The sequence below is a fragment of the Schistocerca americana genome, chromosome X (genome assembly GCF_021461395.2).
Source record: "Schistocerca americana isolate TAMUIC-IGC-003095 chromosome X, iqSchAmer2.1, whole genome shotgun sequence".
Lineage (NCBI taxonomy): Eukaryota > Metazoa > Arthropoda > Insecta > Orthoptera > Acrididae > Schistocerca > Schistocerca americana.
The window spans coordinates 922,727,871-922,744,830 of record NC_060130.1 but is presented as its reverse complement, the minus strand read 5'-3'; the positions used below and the strand labels follow the sequence as shown (position 1 = coordinate 922,744,830).

Here is a 16,960-nt window from a genome sequence, read left to right as displayed (position 1 = left end):
GAGACACGTACTGTGCTCTTACAAGCCAGTTCTTCGCTGTTAAGTCTTAAAGCCATAGGAAGGTAGAACGGCCGGAAGCGTCGAGAAATAAGCTGCGGTCTGTGGTATCAACGGTCTGGTCGTAGTGATTTTCCTTCTCGTCACAGAGACGGGATGAGAAGGCACTGACCCGTCTCCGTTTAATTCTATTTTCTTTTCTCCAAAATTTTTGGAACTGACACACAAAAACTTTTATAGTAGTTCATTTGCTTAACCGTGTGCGTGTGCGTGTGCGTGTGTGTGTGTGTGTGTGTGTGTGTGTGTGTACTTCAAAAGAGAACTTTTACAAAATACAGAGCCGGAAAAATACACAGCACACTCAAAGACTGTGTTCGGCGACGCCAGAGATTTGTCACGGTCATCGGCCATCAGATGGCGCTCAGGACGCCCGTCTGTGCTCCTTCTGTTTTGATTCTGCAGGCAGTAACTGTGCTGAGTTCAGAGGTGAAGAATGTCGGCAACATTCATTCTAGGGTATAGCTATGCCCCATCAACGAGTACACAGTCCTGTTGAACAGGTTCAGCCATTTGCACGGGGTCGCACTGTGGACCTTAGAGAAGTTGGATACGTGTATCGAAGGACTGTTGCACATCTTAAGTACAATGTACTGGTGGCGTGTCGCTGCTCTCGGCAGTAATCTATGGAACATCCCCACAGCTGGGTAGACCATATTCTGGACTTCCGAGTAGTACAGGTACGCGTCAAGGTCGGCGCATTAGGCGAGAATCGGTGGCCGAGCGAACGTCATCCAGGGACGAAATCGGGGCATATGTTGCACCTTCTGTGTCATCAGGGGACGTTGGGAACCGTCTGGTGACTGCAATACTAAGACCAAGTGTGCTCTGGCCAGCCTACCATAACACCGTGACACCGCCCAGTATGGCTACTATGACGTCGTGAAAGAATTGACTGGAGAGCGGAATGGCGTCCTGTTGTCTTCGATAATGAGAGTAGGTTCTGTCTTTATGTGAGTGATGTACCTATACGTATATGGCATAGACATTGTGGGCTGCAGATTTCAGTGTGCATTCGCCCACGACAAGCAGGTCTCACCCCTGATTTATGGGGTGGGGTGCCATCAGCTACAATTAGCAGTCACATTCGATGTTTCTGCAGTGTAAAGTAACCAGTTCACAGACTGTTATCCCCATGCTACTGCCATTTCTTCAAGAGGATAGTTCACGTGCAGATACGGCTGCTGCGACGAAATGTGCGGCAACTGCCCTGACCAGCAAGGTCACCAGATCCCTCGCCGATTGAAAACGTTTGGGACATCATAAAGTGGGAACTTACTGGTTCAGGGCATGCGAGAACCATTGCCGAATTGTAACAAAAGGAGCAAGATTCTTGGGATTATCTAGTCGCAGGATGCAATTCGTCACCTTTTTAATCGATTGCGTGAGGGAATACACGTCTGTGTTGCCACCAGAAGGGAGAGAGGGTGCACTTTGTATTGATGCGGCTGTTCAGGCACACTTTACTGGGGCATATGTGCTTCATTCGGTCTGAATCTGTTACCATAGACTCCTACGATGATGAACTACGTTTCAACTCACTTGTCAATAAAATGACCTTTTCATTGAGTTGTTGCTTTTTTCTCTGGCAGTGTATTTTATCATTTAATTCTACAATTTTTAACACACTTACTCGTTTTGGTCGCATTCTCTCCCTAGGTCTTACTATGGGCGCTAAGGAATTCGACGTGCGAACATAAATAATTCTATCATCTCTGTCATCGATGGAAATGAATTATTTCCGCCACAACCAGGCCGATGGCAATATTTCGGTCCATATAGTATACTCAATAGTCCCTTTCTCATAGTATATTCGTATCGTAAAGAAATAGTTGCTAATGCTGGAGCCTGAACTTCACTTTTATCATATGTTTCTCTACTGTGTGGCCATATAATATGTCACAGTAGGACATTTTGCAGAGAACTGGAGACAGTATGCTGCTTGGTATTTTATTTTACTGTACTAAAATAAAATATCAAACTGCATGCTATCTCCAGTTCTCTGTATAATCTTCACTTTTATCATGGATACCATTCGAAGGACTATCCAAACTGCTCACAGTAGAAACGCCGACAAATTTACTGCTGTGATGATGTTAAACAGATGTAGTATAAGGACTACCGAGTATTTAGATTCTTTTGTGCAAGACTTTGAGACACCGAACTATTCAACAAAGAACGTTTATCGGCGACGTGATCTTATAACGATATCATTCCATCATTTGCTGATCTCCCGCGGTTATCCACAGCATTCGTGGCGATGTACGGCATGAAGTGGCTATAGGTGTGTCGAAGTGATGGAGAATTCGTAAGAATGTTGAGCCTACCTTCTTCGTGCTGACTTTAGAATTTCTTACTTGATCAAGACGTGCTCCAGCATATAGTGCGGTAGAACGTTTGCTATGATTGAACGCAATGGACGGTAATACCGACTGTTTTCTGGTTCTTAGCACAACAATTTTACTGAAACACGGCTGCCCCTGATGGTCTTCCTGTTTTGGTCGAGAAACACCAATATGTGAATAGTATTATAAATGCTTCCAACTACATTTCTACGCTCTACACCAATAAGTTCTATTTACGCCTTTTTACGAGAGAGTTTATATTAGGTAACGACAATCGTTTAACTAACAATAGTTGTAAGTAACTGTGTCATTCTATGATACCTCAAAAAATAAAAGAAAAATAATTGCGGAAGAATACGAGGAAAGTTAATTAGGCATTTGTGTGGGGTGTGGAAACAAGTACAAAGTAAATATTTTTCAGATAGTAGGACAGTGTGGGAAACAAAGACGAAAAACTTAAAAATATACCATTCCATGCTTCCTTATGAAGAAACAGAGGAGAAATTGTTATTTAGAATCTTCGTGTCAGACAGGAAGGCTGATGAAAAAGTTTTTATATTTTCTTAGGAAAATGTCAAATAGAAATACGTCTCTCGCTGTTACAGGGCTACGACAAATATTAGTTAATGAGTAAGAAGGCCTTAGAGGGAAGTATGGAGAGAGTGAAATGTAACGCACAAAAAAAGAGATAGTTACCTGTGTCAGATACAGCAAGACTTGTCGTTGAACCATCAATATCTGTAAGAAAAATATTCACAATTACTTAAGACTGAAGATGTTTCACAGAAAACGCTTAGATGATTTGAACAGTAATCTTCTAAATTGCGTACGATTTGCAGTGCTGCTTGTGGACAGTTTCTGTCGAGCGTTAGGAATTTTGACAGTGCGGTTCTTTTGCATTAATGGCGCTCCTTACTTCATGCGACATGCTTCTGGTGTGGAAGGCTTTCTCGTGATTATTTAACATAAAGTACCTGAATGGAGATTCCCACAGTACTTACATTATTCAGCGTTTGTTCTGGCGGAGTCACAACGTTCGGACACAGGTATCTTTGGTGCATCAGTCTTACGGGAATTCACCGCGAACGAGAATAGAAAATGATGGATGAATTGTAACTCATACACTAAATGTTCGGTGTCTCTGCTACATTGAGGTCGGGCAAGAATACTTCCCCCACCGTAGATGATACTCTGCGGAAAGATGAGTGAATTGTGATATATCTCCTCTTCTTTACTACTGGTGAGTGGAAATTACAGCGAGTAGCAGAACTGAATGAATGCATGCCATGCTTGTAGTGCTACACATTTACCACTAGCAGTCAGTGAATGCTATTATTCACAGTGTGCAGCATTTGCAGAATACCTAATGTGGAAATAGAACATGTAGCAAAATCGACACAGAAATTTGAAAAATTGATCCTATAGGGAAGGTATCCGATCAGTACTGCTGGAGATGTCTACACAACATGCATAAAACTGCAAGAAAACCTAAATATCTTAGAGAGAATAAAGAATTCCACATCAAATTTCTGTTAACGTTTCTCAATTCTTTTTCCACGGATGTAACAATACCTTAGTAGTCAATTTGTTAAATCGTAGCAAAAACGTAATATTTCATTGTAACTCTCTCATATACTCTCGAGCTGACATGTAAGTAAGCAAGTTGGAGATCTACGACTGGATTCCGAATTTCCAAGCAGACAGAACTCAGTTCATTATTCTTAACGGAATGAAATCTACGGATGTAAATATAATTTCGGGATCGCCCAAACAGACTGTCATGTAGTCATTATTTACCATATACACAAATCAGGGCCAGCCAAGATTACTGCTCACAAGCTGTGCCGCCCTGACATGAGTGCTGTAGCACTCAACCTAGCTGCACATTTCCCCCACCGCCACAGAACGCCATCTGCGTGGTGGTGGTGGTGGCGGTGGCGGTGGTGGTGGTGGTGGTGGGGGGGGGGTGAGGAGGGGGGGGGGACAGGAGGTTCGAATGCACCGCTTTTAATTGGCAGTGCAGTCGCATTTCATCCGACTTCGTTTTATATTTCACATTTCGCAGCAACATAGGTCACAAACAAAACAAGTTATCAGTATTATTTAACTATTTTTTTCGCGCTGAAGGCATAATATAAATTTTAACTGGTACAAACTGTCGGCATACGGGCAGACGAAAACAGTATCAGAGATTTTCACACTTAGCTTGAAACGCAATCGTGACATATTTTGTTTCAGAATCCAAAAAAGTCTTAGACACAGATATATCTATCGAAATACTGTAGCACTTTTGCAAATTCATTATGGAGTCGTGGGAACTCTGCCTGAGGAAAGCAACTGAGACGTCTTGGACAGTTTTAACGTAAAACGACGTGTCATTAAAATGGGAATTACCGTGCAGGGCGATCAGTTACAGCTGCATATACAAAAGGGCAGTGTCCTCAAAACGTTTAGAAAGCTATCCCTTTAATTCTTTCAAAGCCACAATGAATACTTCAAACCTCGCATTTTCTTTAATGACGATGATGGATGAGCTATGGGAACTGGACTGAGTTTGTCTCTTCTGTAACGCGGTTTTCTTTTGAAATGGCTCTCCATCAAATCAGAAAAAAGTTGTTTCTCACCTTGCAGTGTCTTACTGTGGGCAATGTGCAATCCAGTTAAAATGCGACGTCTGCAATGCATTGACTTAACAAACTTACTTTGCAGTAGTACATTGAGTCTCCAAATTTTTTGTTAAGTTCCATAGAAAATTATTGCAGTTGACAGTGGAGTAGTGCGAGCTACTTCATAAATCTTACTACTCATATCAGCAGTTTCTTCCCGTGCTGTAAGTATAAAAATTTACCATAGAGTGATTCTTGATGCACAAACACTGAATCCTGTCCGTTGATCGTTATAATGTTTTGCTTTTTCATTGTCAACTAAATCTTTAAATTCTTTCTGCACGATACTGTACTATCGTTTCACAGCAAATTGTCACTTGTGCGACTGCATAATATATACTGATAATTCTCATCCCTCTCTTCTGTCATTCCTATTCATTTTGATTGCTTGTAACGATAGATCGCTAGACTCTCACTGTTTGTGAAAACAGTCTCTGAACCTGTGAAAGTCCTTCATAACACGAAAAAATAGCGAAGAGTAAACAGCGCCGGCCGGAGTGGCCGAGCGGTTCTAGGCGCTACAGTCTGGAACCGCGCAACCACTACGGTCGCAGCCGGCGGTGGTGGCCGTGCGGTTCTAGGCACTTCAGTCCGGAACCGTGTGACTGCTACGGTCGCAGGTTCGAATCCTGCCTCGGGCATGGATGTGTGTGATGTCCTTAGGTTAGTTAGGTTTAAGTAGTTCTAAGTTCTAGGGGTCTGATACCCACAGCAGTTAAGTCCCATAGTGCTCAGAGCCATTTTAGTAAACAGCGCCGACAACACGATTCTGCCGTACTGACGAGGGTTGTGCCGACTAAAAAATGCCACATCGCAGTACTTAATTCAGTGTCCTTCTGTAACGATTACTTCCAGGAAGGAACGAGCGCAGGTGAGACAAGCCGAACTTCGGCCCGCTCGCCGCCAGTCCACCCGGCCCGCATGAAGTTCGGCACGCCGTGGCCAGCCCTGACATAAATGATACCGTGAATATCAGGGATTCGGTTAAACATCAAACCTCCGACATCGCTGCGGCTGGAAAAAGATCCTGCCAGAACGGGACCAACGGCGACCGAAGACAATCGGTCACTGTGACAGGAGTTCAACCCTTCCGCAGATTACTGCAGATTTAAATGCTGGGCCATCAACATGAGTCAGCGTGCTAACCATTCAACGAAACATCATCGGCAAAGGCTTTCGGAGCCGAAGGCCCACTCGTGTACCCTTGATGTGCGACACAAAGCTTTACGCCTCGCCTGGGCCCGTCAACACCGACATTGGACTGTTGATGACTGGAAACATATGCTTGGTCGGACGACTCTCGTTTCAAATTGTATCGAGCGGATGGACGAGTACGGGTATGGACACAACCTCATGAATCTACGGACCCCGTATGTCAGCAAGAGACTGTTCAAGCTGGTGGAGGCTCTGTAATGGTGTGGGGCATGTGCAACTAGAGTGATTAGGACCCTTGATACGTCTAGATACGACTCTGAGAGGTGACACATGCGTAATAACCCTGTCTGAGCAACCGAGCGAGATGGGCAGTGGCTAGCACACTGGACTCGCATTCGGGAGGACGACGGTTCAATCCCGCGTCCGGCCTTCCTGATTTAGATTTTCCATGATTTTCCTCAATCGCTCCATGCAAACGCCGAGATGGTTCCTTGGAAATGGCACGGCCGACTTCCTTCCCCGACTTTCCCTAATCCGCTGAGAGCGATAACCTCACTGTCTGGTCTCCTCCCCCAATCAATCCAACCCAACCCTGTCTGATCACCTGCATCCATTCATGTCCACTGTACATTCTGACGGACTTGGGCAATTCCAGCAGGGCAATGAGACACGCCACACGTTCAGAATTGATATAGAGTGGCTCCAGCAATATTTATTTGAGTTTATAAACTTCCACTGGCCACCAAACTCCCCAGACATGAACATTATTGAGCATATCTGGGATGCCTTGCAACGTGCTGTTCAGAAGAGATCTCCACCCTGTCGTACTCTAAGAATTTATGTACCGCTCTGCAGGATTCGTAGTGTCACACATTAGCCGAGTCCATGCCACGTCGTGTTGCGGCACTTCTGCATGCTCTCAGAAGCCTTACACGATATTAGGTAGATGTACCAGTTTTTTTGGCTCTTCAGTCTAAACGTAAGACACTCAAAGAACACTCCAGCCTTGTGAAGTGGTGACGACGGGGAACTTTGAGAAATTAGAGCTCATAAGGAGATTTACCAATTCTCGTGCTCGCCTTGCACCATTCCCGAATGGAAAGGGGAAGAGGTGAAACTATAGAAGTAATCCCCAGCTCACAACAGCTCAACTGCTCTGTTCAAATAAAGGTCGTGAGCACTTTCGAAAATTTAAGCTTTGCTACAAAATATTGCTCTAGTTTTGGGGAGAGTTTAATGTTTCAGTGTGCTGCAAGTAGACTGTACAGAATATATTCAAACGCCAGGAATATGTTTTTACCATAATTCAAAAACCACTAAGGACCACTTACTGACCTCTATTCATATCAACTTCAACATATACTATAACACGTCCCTCAATAATACTTTTCTGTCTTAGAAGTCAGGGATCGCTGAGTGTTGTTCCCAATAATAACAGGTTTACGATCTACGAACAATCCATCGTCCGAACTATCAATGTTACAACCTCGTCAGTTTAGAAGCTGACTAGTCTCCACATGTGAAAATAAGTTCATTTGACAAGGGAAGGCTACTTAGCTGACAAATTATTTTGCAACTAAGATACGTATGAAACTTAATTACTTGTGAGCGCGAATCAAGGTACTATTAAAATCTTTCGGATTCCAGATAAAAACTGTTATTGGCGCAGTTTCATGGTTCTCCTTGCAACATAAAGGTATCTAATTTTTACGGCACTGTATTTTCAGAAAATGGTGTGAGAAGCTGTCACAAGCCCACAGTGCGAGCTCCTGGTAATCCTCTACACATTACAGAGGACAGAGAAGAAGCTGCGTAGGGTCCACACGCAAACACTACGTAGTTTTTGAACAAATTTTGTGATATGACATTCACTGTTTCAGCTTCAAAATACTAGTGCGTGACGTATGTTAAGCAATTAGTTTCAGAAGTGAGCTCTCAACGAGTGTAATTTCTCCTATTAGCTCATGGACATTACCGTAAAAAGTGGAATAATCTGCATCCTAACAGTAATGTAACTTTCTCCAGATAATAAAGTCTGAATGAATACTGAAGAGTAGAAACGTACCATAAACTTAACAATATCGTAGGAAACTGAAGGAATATAAGGTCTACCAGTACTTTCATATTACTTGCAGTGGTTTCATATCGCTCACATTTGAACATGCTGAACGACGCAAAATGTGTCTAGGCCGTAAAAATTACGTACAAATAGTTTTCTAGTCTCCCTCTATTCATGCCTTGCTCCAAATCGAATGTATTTGCTATCGTCCACAGAGCATAAGACACTTCCACGACATTAACTGTAACTGAAGATTTTTGCATCCGACTCTGTAGGCACTTGACTTGACAGTTACAGAGTGTGTTTATAGGGCTCTAGGCTTCTTTGTGAATCGTTGACGGTGTGAATATATCCTGTCTGTACCTATAAAAACAAATGTACTGGAGGCTGGATGGCGAACGGTTTCAGTGATCTTGACAAGAACCTGTAATTTATTTGGAAGATACCAAGATTTCTGCGACGATACAGTCAACTTCGAGCCCAAAGGTAATCTAAAGACACGATCAGAAAGTTTTCTGTTTGGTCGTTTCACTTACATGAAGGGGATGAGAAGTAAGAAAACTGAAAATTAAGTTTTCACTCGCAGACCTGGAATACACTTCCCTGGAAAACTTGGAGAAATAGATAAAGTGACATATATTAACAAATTGGTGCATATAAATGAAAATACGGGAGGATGTTGGCAGGGGTCTCACAGTCGTGCACAGAAAGCTGGGTGTCACATGACGTATAAGGTCAGCCGTGACTATAGCGCTAAATGCGGCTGGCCCCGCAACATGAGGTAGTTGTAGAAACGGGAAAGGACAGGGTGTGCCAATCAGTGAGCAGTTACAGAGCACTGTTGACGTTTTGTGCATTATAACATGGCCCACAGACCGCACTTGGATGAATTCACACGTGGAAGAATAATCAGGATACTGGAATAGGGAGGAAGGATGACGAGTGTAGCCAAGGAGTTTCGTACTGTTCACAACATCATTTAACGTGCGTGGGGAGCCTGCCGAAACACAGGCACTGATGTCCAGCAAAGATGACGGCAGCATAGTTCAACAGGCAAGAAGAGACCCACGTCAAACAGCGGATGCAATTGCAACCACATCTGACTGCAACACACGTTATCTCACGCTCCAAAATAGCACTGCGACTGCACTGGGGTCATCTATTTGCGTGGTGACCAGTACGTTGTGTTCCGTGAACACCTACACATCGGCGGCAACGTTTGCGATGGGCCGAGAGCATAGGGACTAACCAACGAGGAGTGGGTCTTCTCAGGTGAGAGCAAATTCAGTCTCAGTAGTGGTTCTGGACCTGCCCTCATGTCGCGAGAGGTGGATGCACGTAATGTACCAACGAACATTGTCCAACATGATTGCTTTGGTGGTTCAGGTATTCCGGTGTGGAGATGCATAATTTGACATGGACGCACTGACCTGCAAATCTGAACACGGTACACTCACAGGACAACGTTATTGTGATACTGTACTCTTTCCGAGGTGCGTCTTTTCAGCTGTGCGTTAGAACCTGGCTTCATTTTTGTGAATGACAATGCACGGCCACATCGAACAGCGAAGGTGGAGGAGCTCGTGGAACAGAGGATATTTGGCGAATGGACTGGCCTTCTCGTCCCCCGACTTAAATCCCATCGAGTACGTGTGGGATGCGTTTGCGAAGCGTATTTCAGTACGTCCACATGCAACAATGACCATAAAGAATTTGTCAACAAGGCTACTGGAGGAATGAAACGCCCTACCACAAGTACTCCTTACCAACGTTATGGCCAACACGGGAGCATGTTGCAAAACATGCGTTACCGTCCATGGTGGCTACACGTCTTATGTCCCATCATTTGTAATGTCCAGGGGCTATCACAAATCACAATGATCTCAATGCAATTATCTATGAGAAAAGTGTCATTACTGTTGGTCTCATTGCGTATTTCTTTCAGTCACCTTATGTTCTATACTGTAGCAGTTCTTTCTATGCATGGTCCAAGTTTCATCGACCTGTGTTACTTGGTAGTGACACATCGTGCGAAAGTTACTTTCATCCTTACGCCTTGAACCAAATCTGCATGCTACGGAGTCAACAGATAATCCACCAAGATACCGCGCCAAATTATGAGTGCCTTTTCCAGCAATAAATAGAAACCACTTTAGGGATGCAGTACGTCGTAGTTCCCTCTTATCTCGGGGAGATTGGAACTACTGGACCTATGATACTACACATGCGAAGAAATCATTCTGAATAAATAATGGTTCTGTCAAAGGGAACATTGCGCTACTTGTAGCTAATGCTAAAGGAAGAATAGATATATAGATCCATTATCAGCGAGCGCTGCCCTTGGTCCTTAAGTAAAACAACGCAGGGAAAGTAGTAAGAAGTTCTGAAGAAAGTTAATTGTATAGCCAGTCTCCTCTACTATTTATTTGTTCGGTTTGTGAGAGTGAATTTTTCTCAATTTTTTCTCTCTCCATTTTTGCTCTTAATTGCAGCTAATTTCTCGCTGCGGGTCAATCTAGGTTTAGGTTGATTTTAAGTGATACAGCATTGATGGTTAATATACGTTCACAGTTCCATCTGCATATGGACTGAGAGTAGAACGACTATATTTATCCCTCTGTGTACACCATAATCTCAAATTGCTTTCGTGACACTACACGAGTTATACGATGCAGGAAATAAATTGTTGCACTGTTTGCTTCGAATGTAAGTTCCCTTAATTTAGGCAACAAGATGTGAGGGCAACAAAGATTCATATTTACGCTTCCTGTACATCTGTGATACACTGTTGCATGGACTACGCCGACCTGTGACGATGACGACAGTTCGTTCGATATCTGGTCTTAGTCCCAGTTGACGGAGACACCTAAACAATGGAGCAGTTATCAAGGTGTCTCGTTTTCGCTTTGCTTGTCGTATGTCATGCACATACCCATAATTCTTCTGAAAAATTTATTGCTTTCACTCGTGGTGATATCACGTGTTCGTTCCATTCCTTACTGCATCGCATTTTAAACCCTGCGTTTTATACGATTGGGAGTGATGAGTTTCAGAAATTTTTGCCAATGCTTTAATGGGACATTATCTCAAGAAGAACGAGTGTAGAGAAACAATTGCTATTGGAACGGCCATCTACTGGTTGGGAACAAGAATGTAAAGGCAGACGTTGCCTAAGGAATCAAAAATATGTAAACACGCTGTATTCCACACAACGCTGATAGCGCAAGAAGACCCTGAGTAGAAACACATCGACTATTTAATTTCTCAAGGCGATGGAACGTGGGTGATTTCCAAGGGATATATATTTTTCCGATCGAGCTCTGAGCTGGTTATTAGGGCACTACTTACTGCGACCCTAAGCATAGTCATACGCAGTACTGACGCCGTGGACATCGCTTCACTGCACGCAACGTTTCGAATAATTTTCCTTCGAGGATGGGCAGAGTTATACCACCTACAAAACAGAGAACTAACAAAGGGAAACACGAGACGCAGAGGCGGAGGGGAGATGCCTGAGAGGCCAGCAGCCACACGGAAATTTACGAAGGAAAATATTACGGGACGGCGATTCATATTGTGTGGGTCAGTGGAAGCCAGTATAAGTACTGGAATGACAAGCTGTATACGTAGTACTACCTTAAAATTCCTTTCCCACTGTTTCTTACACCTGGGATATGGGTAGTCCATTTTGTATACGCTACGTAGTTGCAGCTTATGAGGAAACTATATCTGTAGACAATGGATAATCATTTACTAAATTTTCATAAGTAGTTGTGTATAGACATGACTCCGACTACCCTCAAAAATAGTTTTGGCTTCTAAGCAGATGTAATACGTTGCGGCTAGGGACACGCTAAGCCACTTAAGTGAATTAAGAGCTCTCTCTTGGAAGAGAAAGATAGATAAACCAGGTACGAATGTACAATCTAATTAAATACTGATTGGGCTGACATGTGAGGGAATACTGGTGTTCTACATCTGAGTAAAGATGTTGAGGTCGCCATATTACTGACTGAAATCGACACTGAAGAGATACACTAATCAATATTAACAAATATTTTTGACTTACAAATCAAAATTTGTAATCGCCCACCTGCGATTAGCTGATGGCAAACGGAATAGGAATAATTTTCCGGGAAGCATGCAGCTGCCCTATCGGTCTTCTATATTGGTGCTCTAATATGGATACTTGCCTACTGTGAGCAGTGCTGTGTTTCATTGAGCGATCCGAGCACGCCTTCCGGATGTTCTACTTTCTTAATGCCACAAACTTTGTCTCACGATCCTGAGGAACTGTCACCATTCATTCATTTAGTCATTCATGCATTCACACTTCGTGTTACGTAGGTTCCAAGATGGGGAAGAACGCTCTGGGAAGTGGAGCTTGTTTAAATAAATATAACCACAATGATGCTGAACTGTTTCTCCAAGGCACATGGAAATTACAATGAAAGTTCGGCGGATTGTGTCATTAAGGCAATTTCATTACTCAACTCTAGTCTTAGAAAGATCACAAACAATTCTCTAACACCAACAGCAGAGATAATTTATAGCAGAATTTGACTTTGCACACTTTCATAGCTCTTACAGAGATTAAATTACTCTTACTCTAAGCAGTGTATGCGTTGCGTAAAGCATTTCTCAATGGGATAAAGCTTTTTCATGTAAGTAAAAGTTATTTCATCTTTTGCCATGCTCACTTATTCAGGCTTGTGGAGGTAAGAAAAACTGGGGCACGAACAGGAAGAGAGAAGTGTAACATACTTTACTGGTTAAAGTTTATGCAGACACCCGTCAGGTGATATTAAAATAAAGAACTTTGTCCAGCGAAGACCACTAGAGGGGATGCGTTACGCGAAGTATTTTACGACGGGATAAACAAATTTCGTCTAAGTAAAAATTATTTCATTTTTGCCTTTCTCCCTTAGCCTAAGTGATGCAGGTAATGAAAAGGGGCATACGAGATGAAAGAGAGTGGTGCACCATTATTTACAGTTCACTGATTAAAGTTAATGTAGAGACCTGTCCGGCCATCCTAAGACAAACAACTTTGCCTACCAAAGATTGACGGTCGACCACTGGCACATGCAGGTTGCTTCTTCCCTACTCTTAGCCCTTCACCCCAGCTCTCTCTCTCTCTCTCTCTCTCTCTCTCTCTCTCTCTCTCTCTCTCTGAATCTTACCCCCCCCCCCTACACACACATACACACACATACACACTCATACACATACACACACACTTAGTGATTGTTTTATCATGATACAGACAATCAGTTATAAGTATTTGTCTGGAGCACACCGCCAACAACGTTTACTTCTTTGGAAATTATAGTTTTCAGCGAGTCCATGATAATATAACGTTTAAAAGGGTTTAACGGCTCTCGGTTTATAATTTACAAGGTACTTGAGAGCATTTATAATACTTTCAGAGGATATAAAAACGATATGCTTTCAAATTGCAATTAATAGGTGACACCGTTTTTAAAGATGCTCGACGCCACCAGTGTAAGTCAAAAAGTGATACTATGGTTTTCACAGATTCTTTTTCATTAATCAGCCCCTATCAAAGAAAGAATCATGCATAAACACTGATAGAGTTTACAGTTTATGACGCCAGTTTCGATAGATTCATTTAAATTTACTCTGAGAGTAGTTACTCAGTATTTCTTTCCTTTTTTACCTCAAAATACTCTTTATTACATAACATTACATTACATTAATAGTTGTTCCATGGATCATGAAAACGACATTTCACAATGATGTGAAAGATGTCAGTTTAAATGACTTTTCTTTACACGATATAATTAATTAATTTTTTTTACAGTTACCACTTGATATCTATGAATAGAACGCCCATAGAACAATTTTTAACTCGGCAGACCCATTTGCATAGGTAGCCGAAAGCAACAGTGCTTCTACACTAGTGCTTAGTTGTATTTCGCAGGATTGAACTTTCTTTCGTTTTATGCATCTTATGATGTAGTATTTGTCTAGTTTCTAATCGAACGTTGCCATTATGTCGCAATGAAATCAGTAAGATACATTTGTTTAAATCCCAACATCACGGCTCTCAGTAAAGGTATCAGAGAAGCTCCGGCTGTTTAGTTTGTCAGATGACAAGTAGGTACTGAAACTCGCTCAGATAAATTGCCAAGCCTTTTTAAATTTTCGAGCACTTCTACGCATCTACTACGTTACTAAGTCATAAAGATCAGTATCATTTTATATGAAGCTGTGTCTGAGTCATTTAATGAAAATGGTATCACGTTCAAGGTACTTTTACCAAACGACAATCTCTCCAGAGACGCAGAACACATACTATCGCAAGTACAACACAGCCGAAGACAATGTTATGTTTATGTCCAGAATTTAAATGTTTTTGTAACGACCAAGATAGACTGGAGAGAAAGTATATATGTTGTTGAAGACAAGGAAGTTCACGTGCGAAATAGTAAGGAGAAAGTCATAAAACTCCATAGGACGTTAAGAGTACTGGTAATAGTTTGGTCAGTAGCGTTATAAACTGCAATATTGAAGCAGTACACAAAAACATTCACTGAGATCAATTCTATTAATTTTTGATATGCAATACATGATCAAAAGTATCGGGATACCTGGCTGAAAATTACTAACAAGTTCGTGGCGCCCTCCATCGGTAATGCTGGAATTCAATGTGGTGTTGGCCCACCCTTAGCCTTGATGACAGCTTCCACTCTCGCACGCATACGTTCAATCAGGTGCTGGTAGGTTTCTTGGGGAATGACAGCCCATTCTTCACGGAGTGCTGCACTGAGGAGAGGTATCGATGTCTGTCGGTGAGGCCTGGTGCGAAGTCGGCGTTCAAAAACATCCCAAAGGTGGTCTAAAGGATTCAGGAAAGGACTCTGTGCAGCCAGTCCATTACATTGACGTTATTATATTGTAACCACTCCGCCACAGGCCGTACATTATAAACAGGTGATCGAGCGTGCTGAAAGATATAATCGCTATCCCAGAATTGCTCTTCAACAGTGGGAAGCAAGAAGGTGCTTAAAACATCAATGTATGACTGTGCTGTGATAGTGCCACGCAAAACAACAAGGGGTGCAAGCCCCCTCCATGAAAAACACGATCACACAATAACACGACCGCCTCAGAATTCTACTGTTGGTACTACACACGCTGGCAGATGACGTTCACCAGGCATTCGCCGTAGCCACAACCTGCCATCGGATCGCCACATTGTGTACCGTTATTCGTCACTCCACACAACGTTTTTCCTCCGTTCAATCGTCCAATGTTTACGCTCCTTACACCAAGCGAGGCGTCGTTTGGAATTTACCGGCATGATGTGTGGCTTACGAGCAGCGGCTCAATCATGAAATCCAAGTTTTCTTCCTCCCTACCTAACTCTCATAGTATTTATAGTGGATCCTGATGCAGTTTGGAACTCCTGTGTGATGGTATGGATAGATTTCTGCCTATTGCACATTACGACCCTCTTCAACTGTCGGTGGTCTATGTCAGTCAACAGACGACGTCGGCCTGTACAATTTTGTGCTGTACGTGTCCCTTCACATTTCCGCTTCACCATCACATCGGAAACAATGGGCCTAGGGATGTTTAGGAGTGAGGAAATCTCGAGGACAGACGAATGACACAAATGACATCCCATCACCTGACCACTTTCGAAGTCCGTGAGATCCGCGGAACGCTCCCTTCTGCTCTCTCACGACGTCTAATGACTACCGAGGACGCTGATACGGAGTACCTTGCAGTAGCTTTCAGCACTATGCACCTAATATGAAAAACGCATGTTTTTGGGGGTGTCCAGATACTTTTGATCACCTAGTGTATGGATGTGATAACATATAACTGAAGTTACTGCAGTCAGCAAGCGATAAACGTATTGCTTGAAGCAAGTTGTGTTCTTCAGGTGTATATCTAGCAAGGACAATGAATATATTTCCAGAGAGACCAATCTTGATAGCAAAAAGTAAGTCTGTTTTAACTGAAGACGTCTTCTACCTGGTATCTATAATGTAGTTTAATGTGAATTATTTCCGAAAAGGCTCTTAAATCATTTTTCAAACTATGCGGAACTAACATAACCGAAAGAAAGGTACAACAGATGATGTTTGAGTCGAGATCGTTTCTCAACGTTGTCCCACTCAGTTTCGCGCATTGTGTCACCATAAACCCGCAGCAATAGCCAAAGGGCTTATAAATCTAGATTTTAAATAAACTTACGTGCCCCTTGTGGTCCATATTATATGTACGACATGCCTGATCACAATCTCACATCTCAGATACACGGAAAGTTCCAACATCCTCGGCCCTAGTCGTACGTTGCTGATATCGTTAGTTCAGTTGCCATAGACTAACTCAGGCGTTTTTAGCTGATGGCTCTTTCATAAACTTTCAAGCAGAAAAATAATATAGCTTGATATATACGTACGTACCCCTCCACATAGGTCGTGGTTCACATGCAATGAGAACAGTATTGCATATCTAAGGCACAGACACGTGTAAGACATTTTAGAAACACATTATATCTACAATAACTACTGGAAAAGAAGAGATTTGCTGTAAATTAGATGAGTGTGAATATACATTACATTCACTGTCGCTGAACTTAGAAAAAATGACGGGACACATTTCACAAATGTCACTGATAAAACTTGCCGTTTGGAAGGATAAAA

At 42.6% G+C, this 16,960-nt stretch overlaps 1 protein-coding gene across 1 annotated transcript in view; it reads right to left on the bottom strand.

Annotated features, from left to right (window-relative positions):
• LOC124556400 overlaps positions 1 to 16,960 on the bottom strand; it is a 720,172-nt gene that overhangs the window by 241,395 nt on the left and 461,817 nt on the right. Inside the window, exon 6 of the mRNA XM_047130362.1 lies at positions 3,096 to 3,137. Coding sequence (XP_046986318.1) covers positions 3,096 to 3,137 — 42 coding nt within the window. The remainder of the gene's footprint in view (positions 1 to 3,095; positions 3,138 to 16,960) is intronic.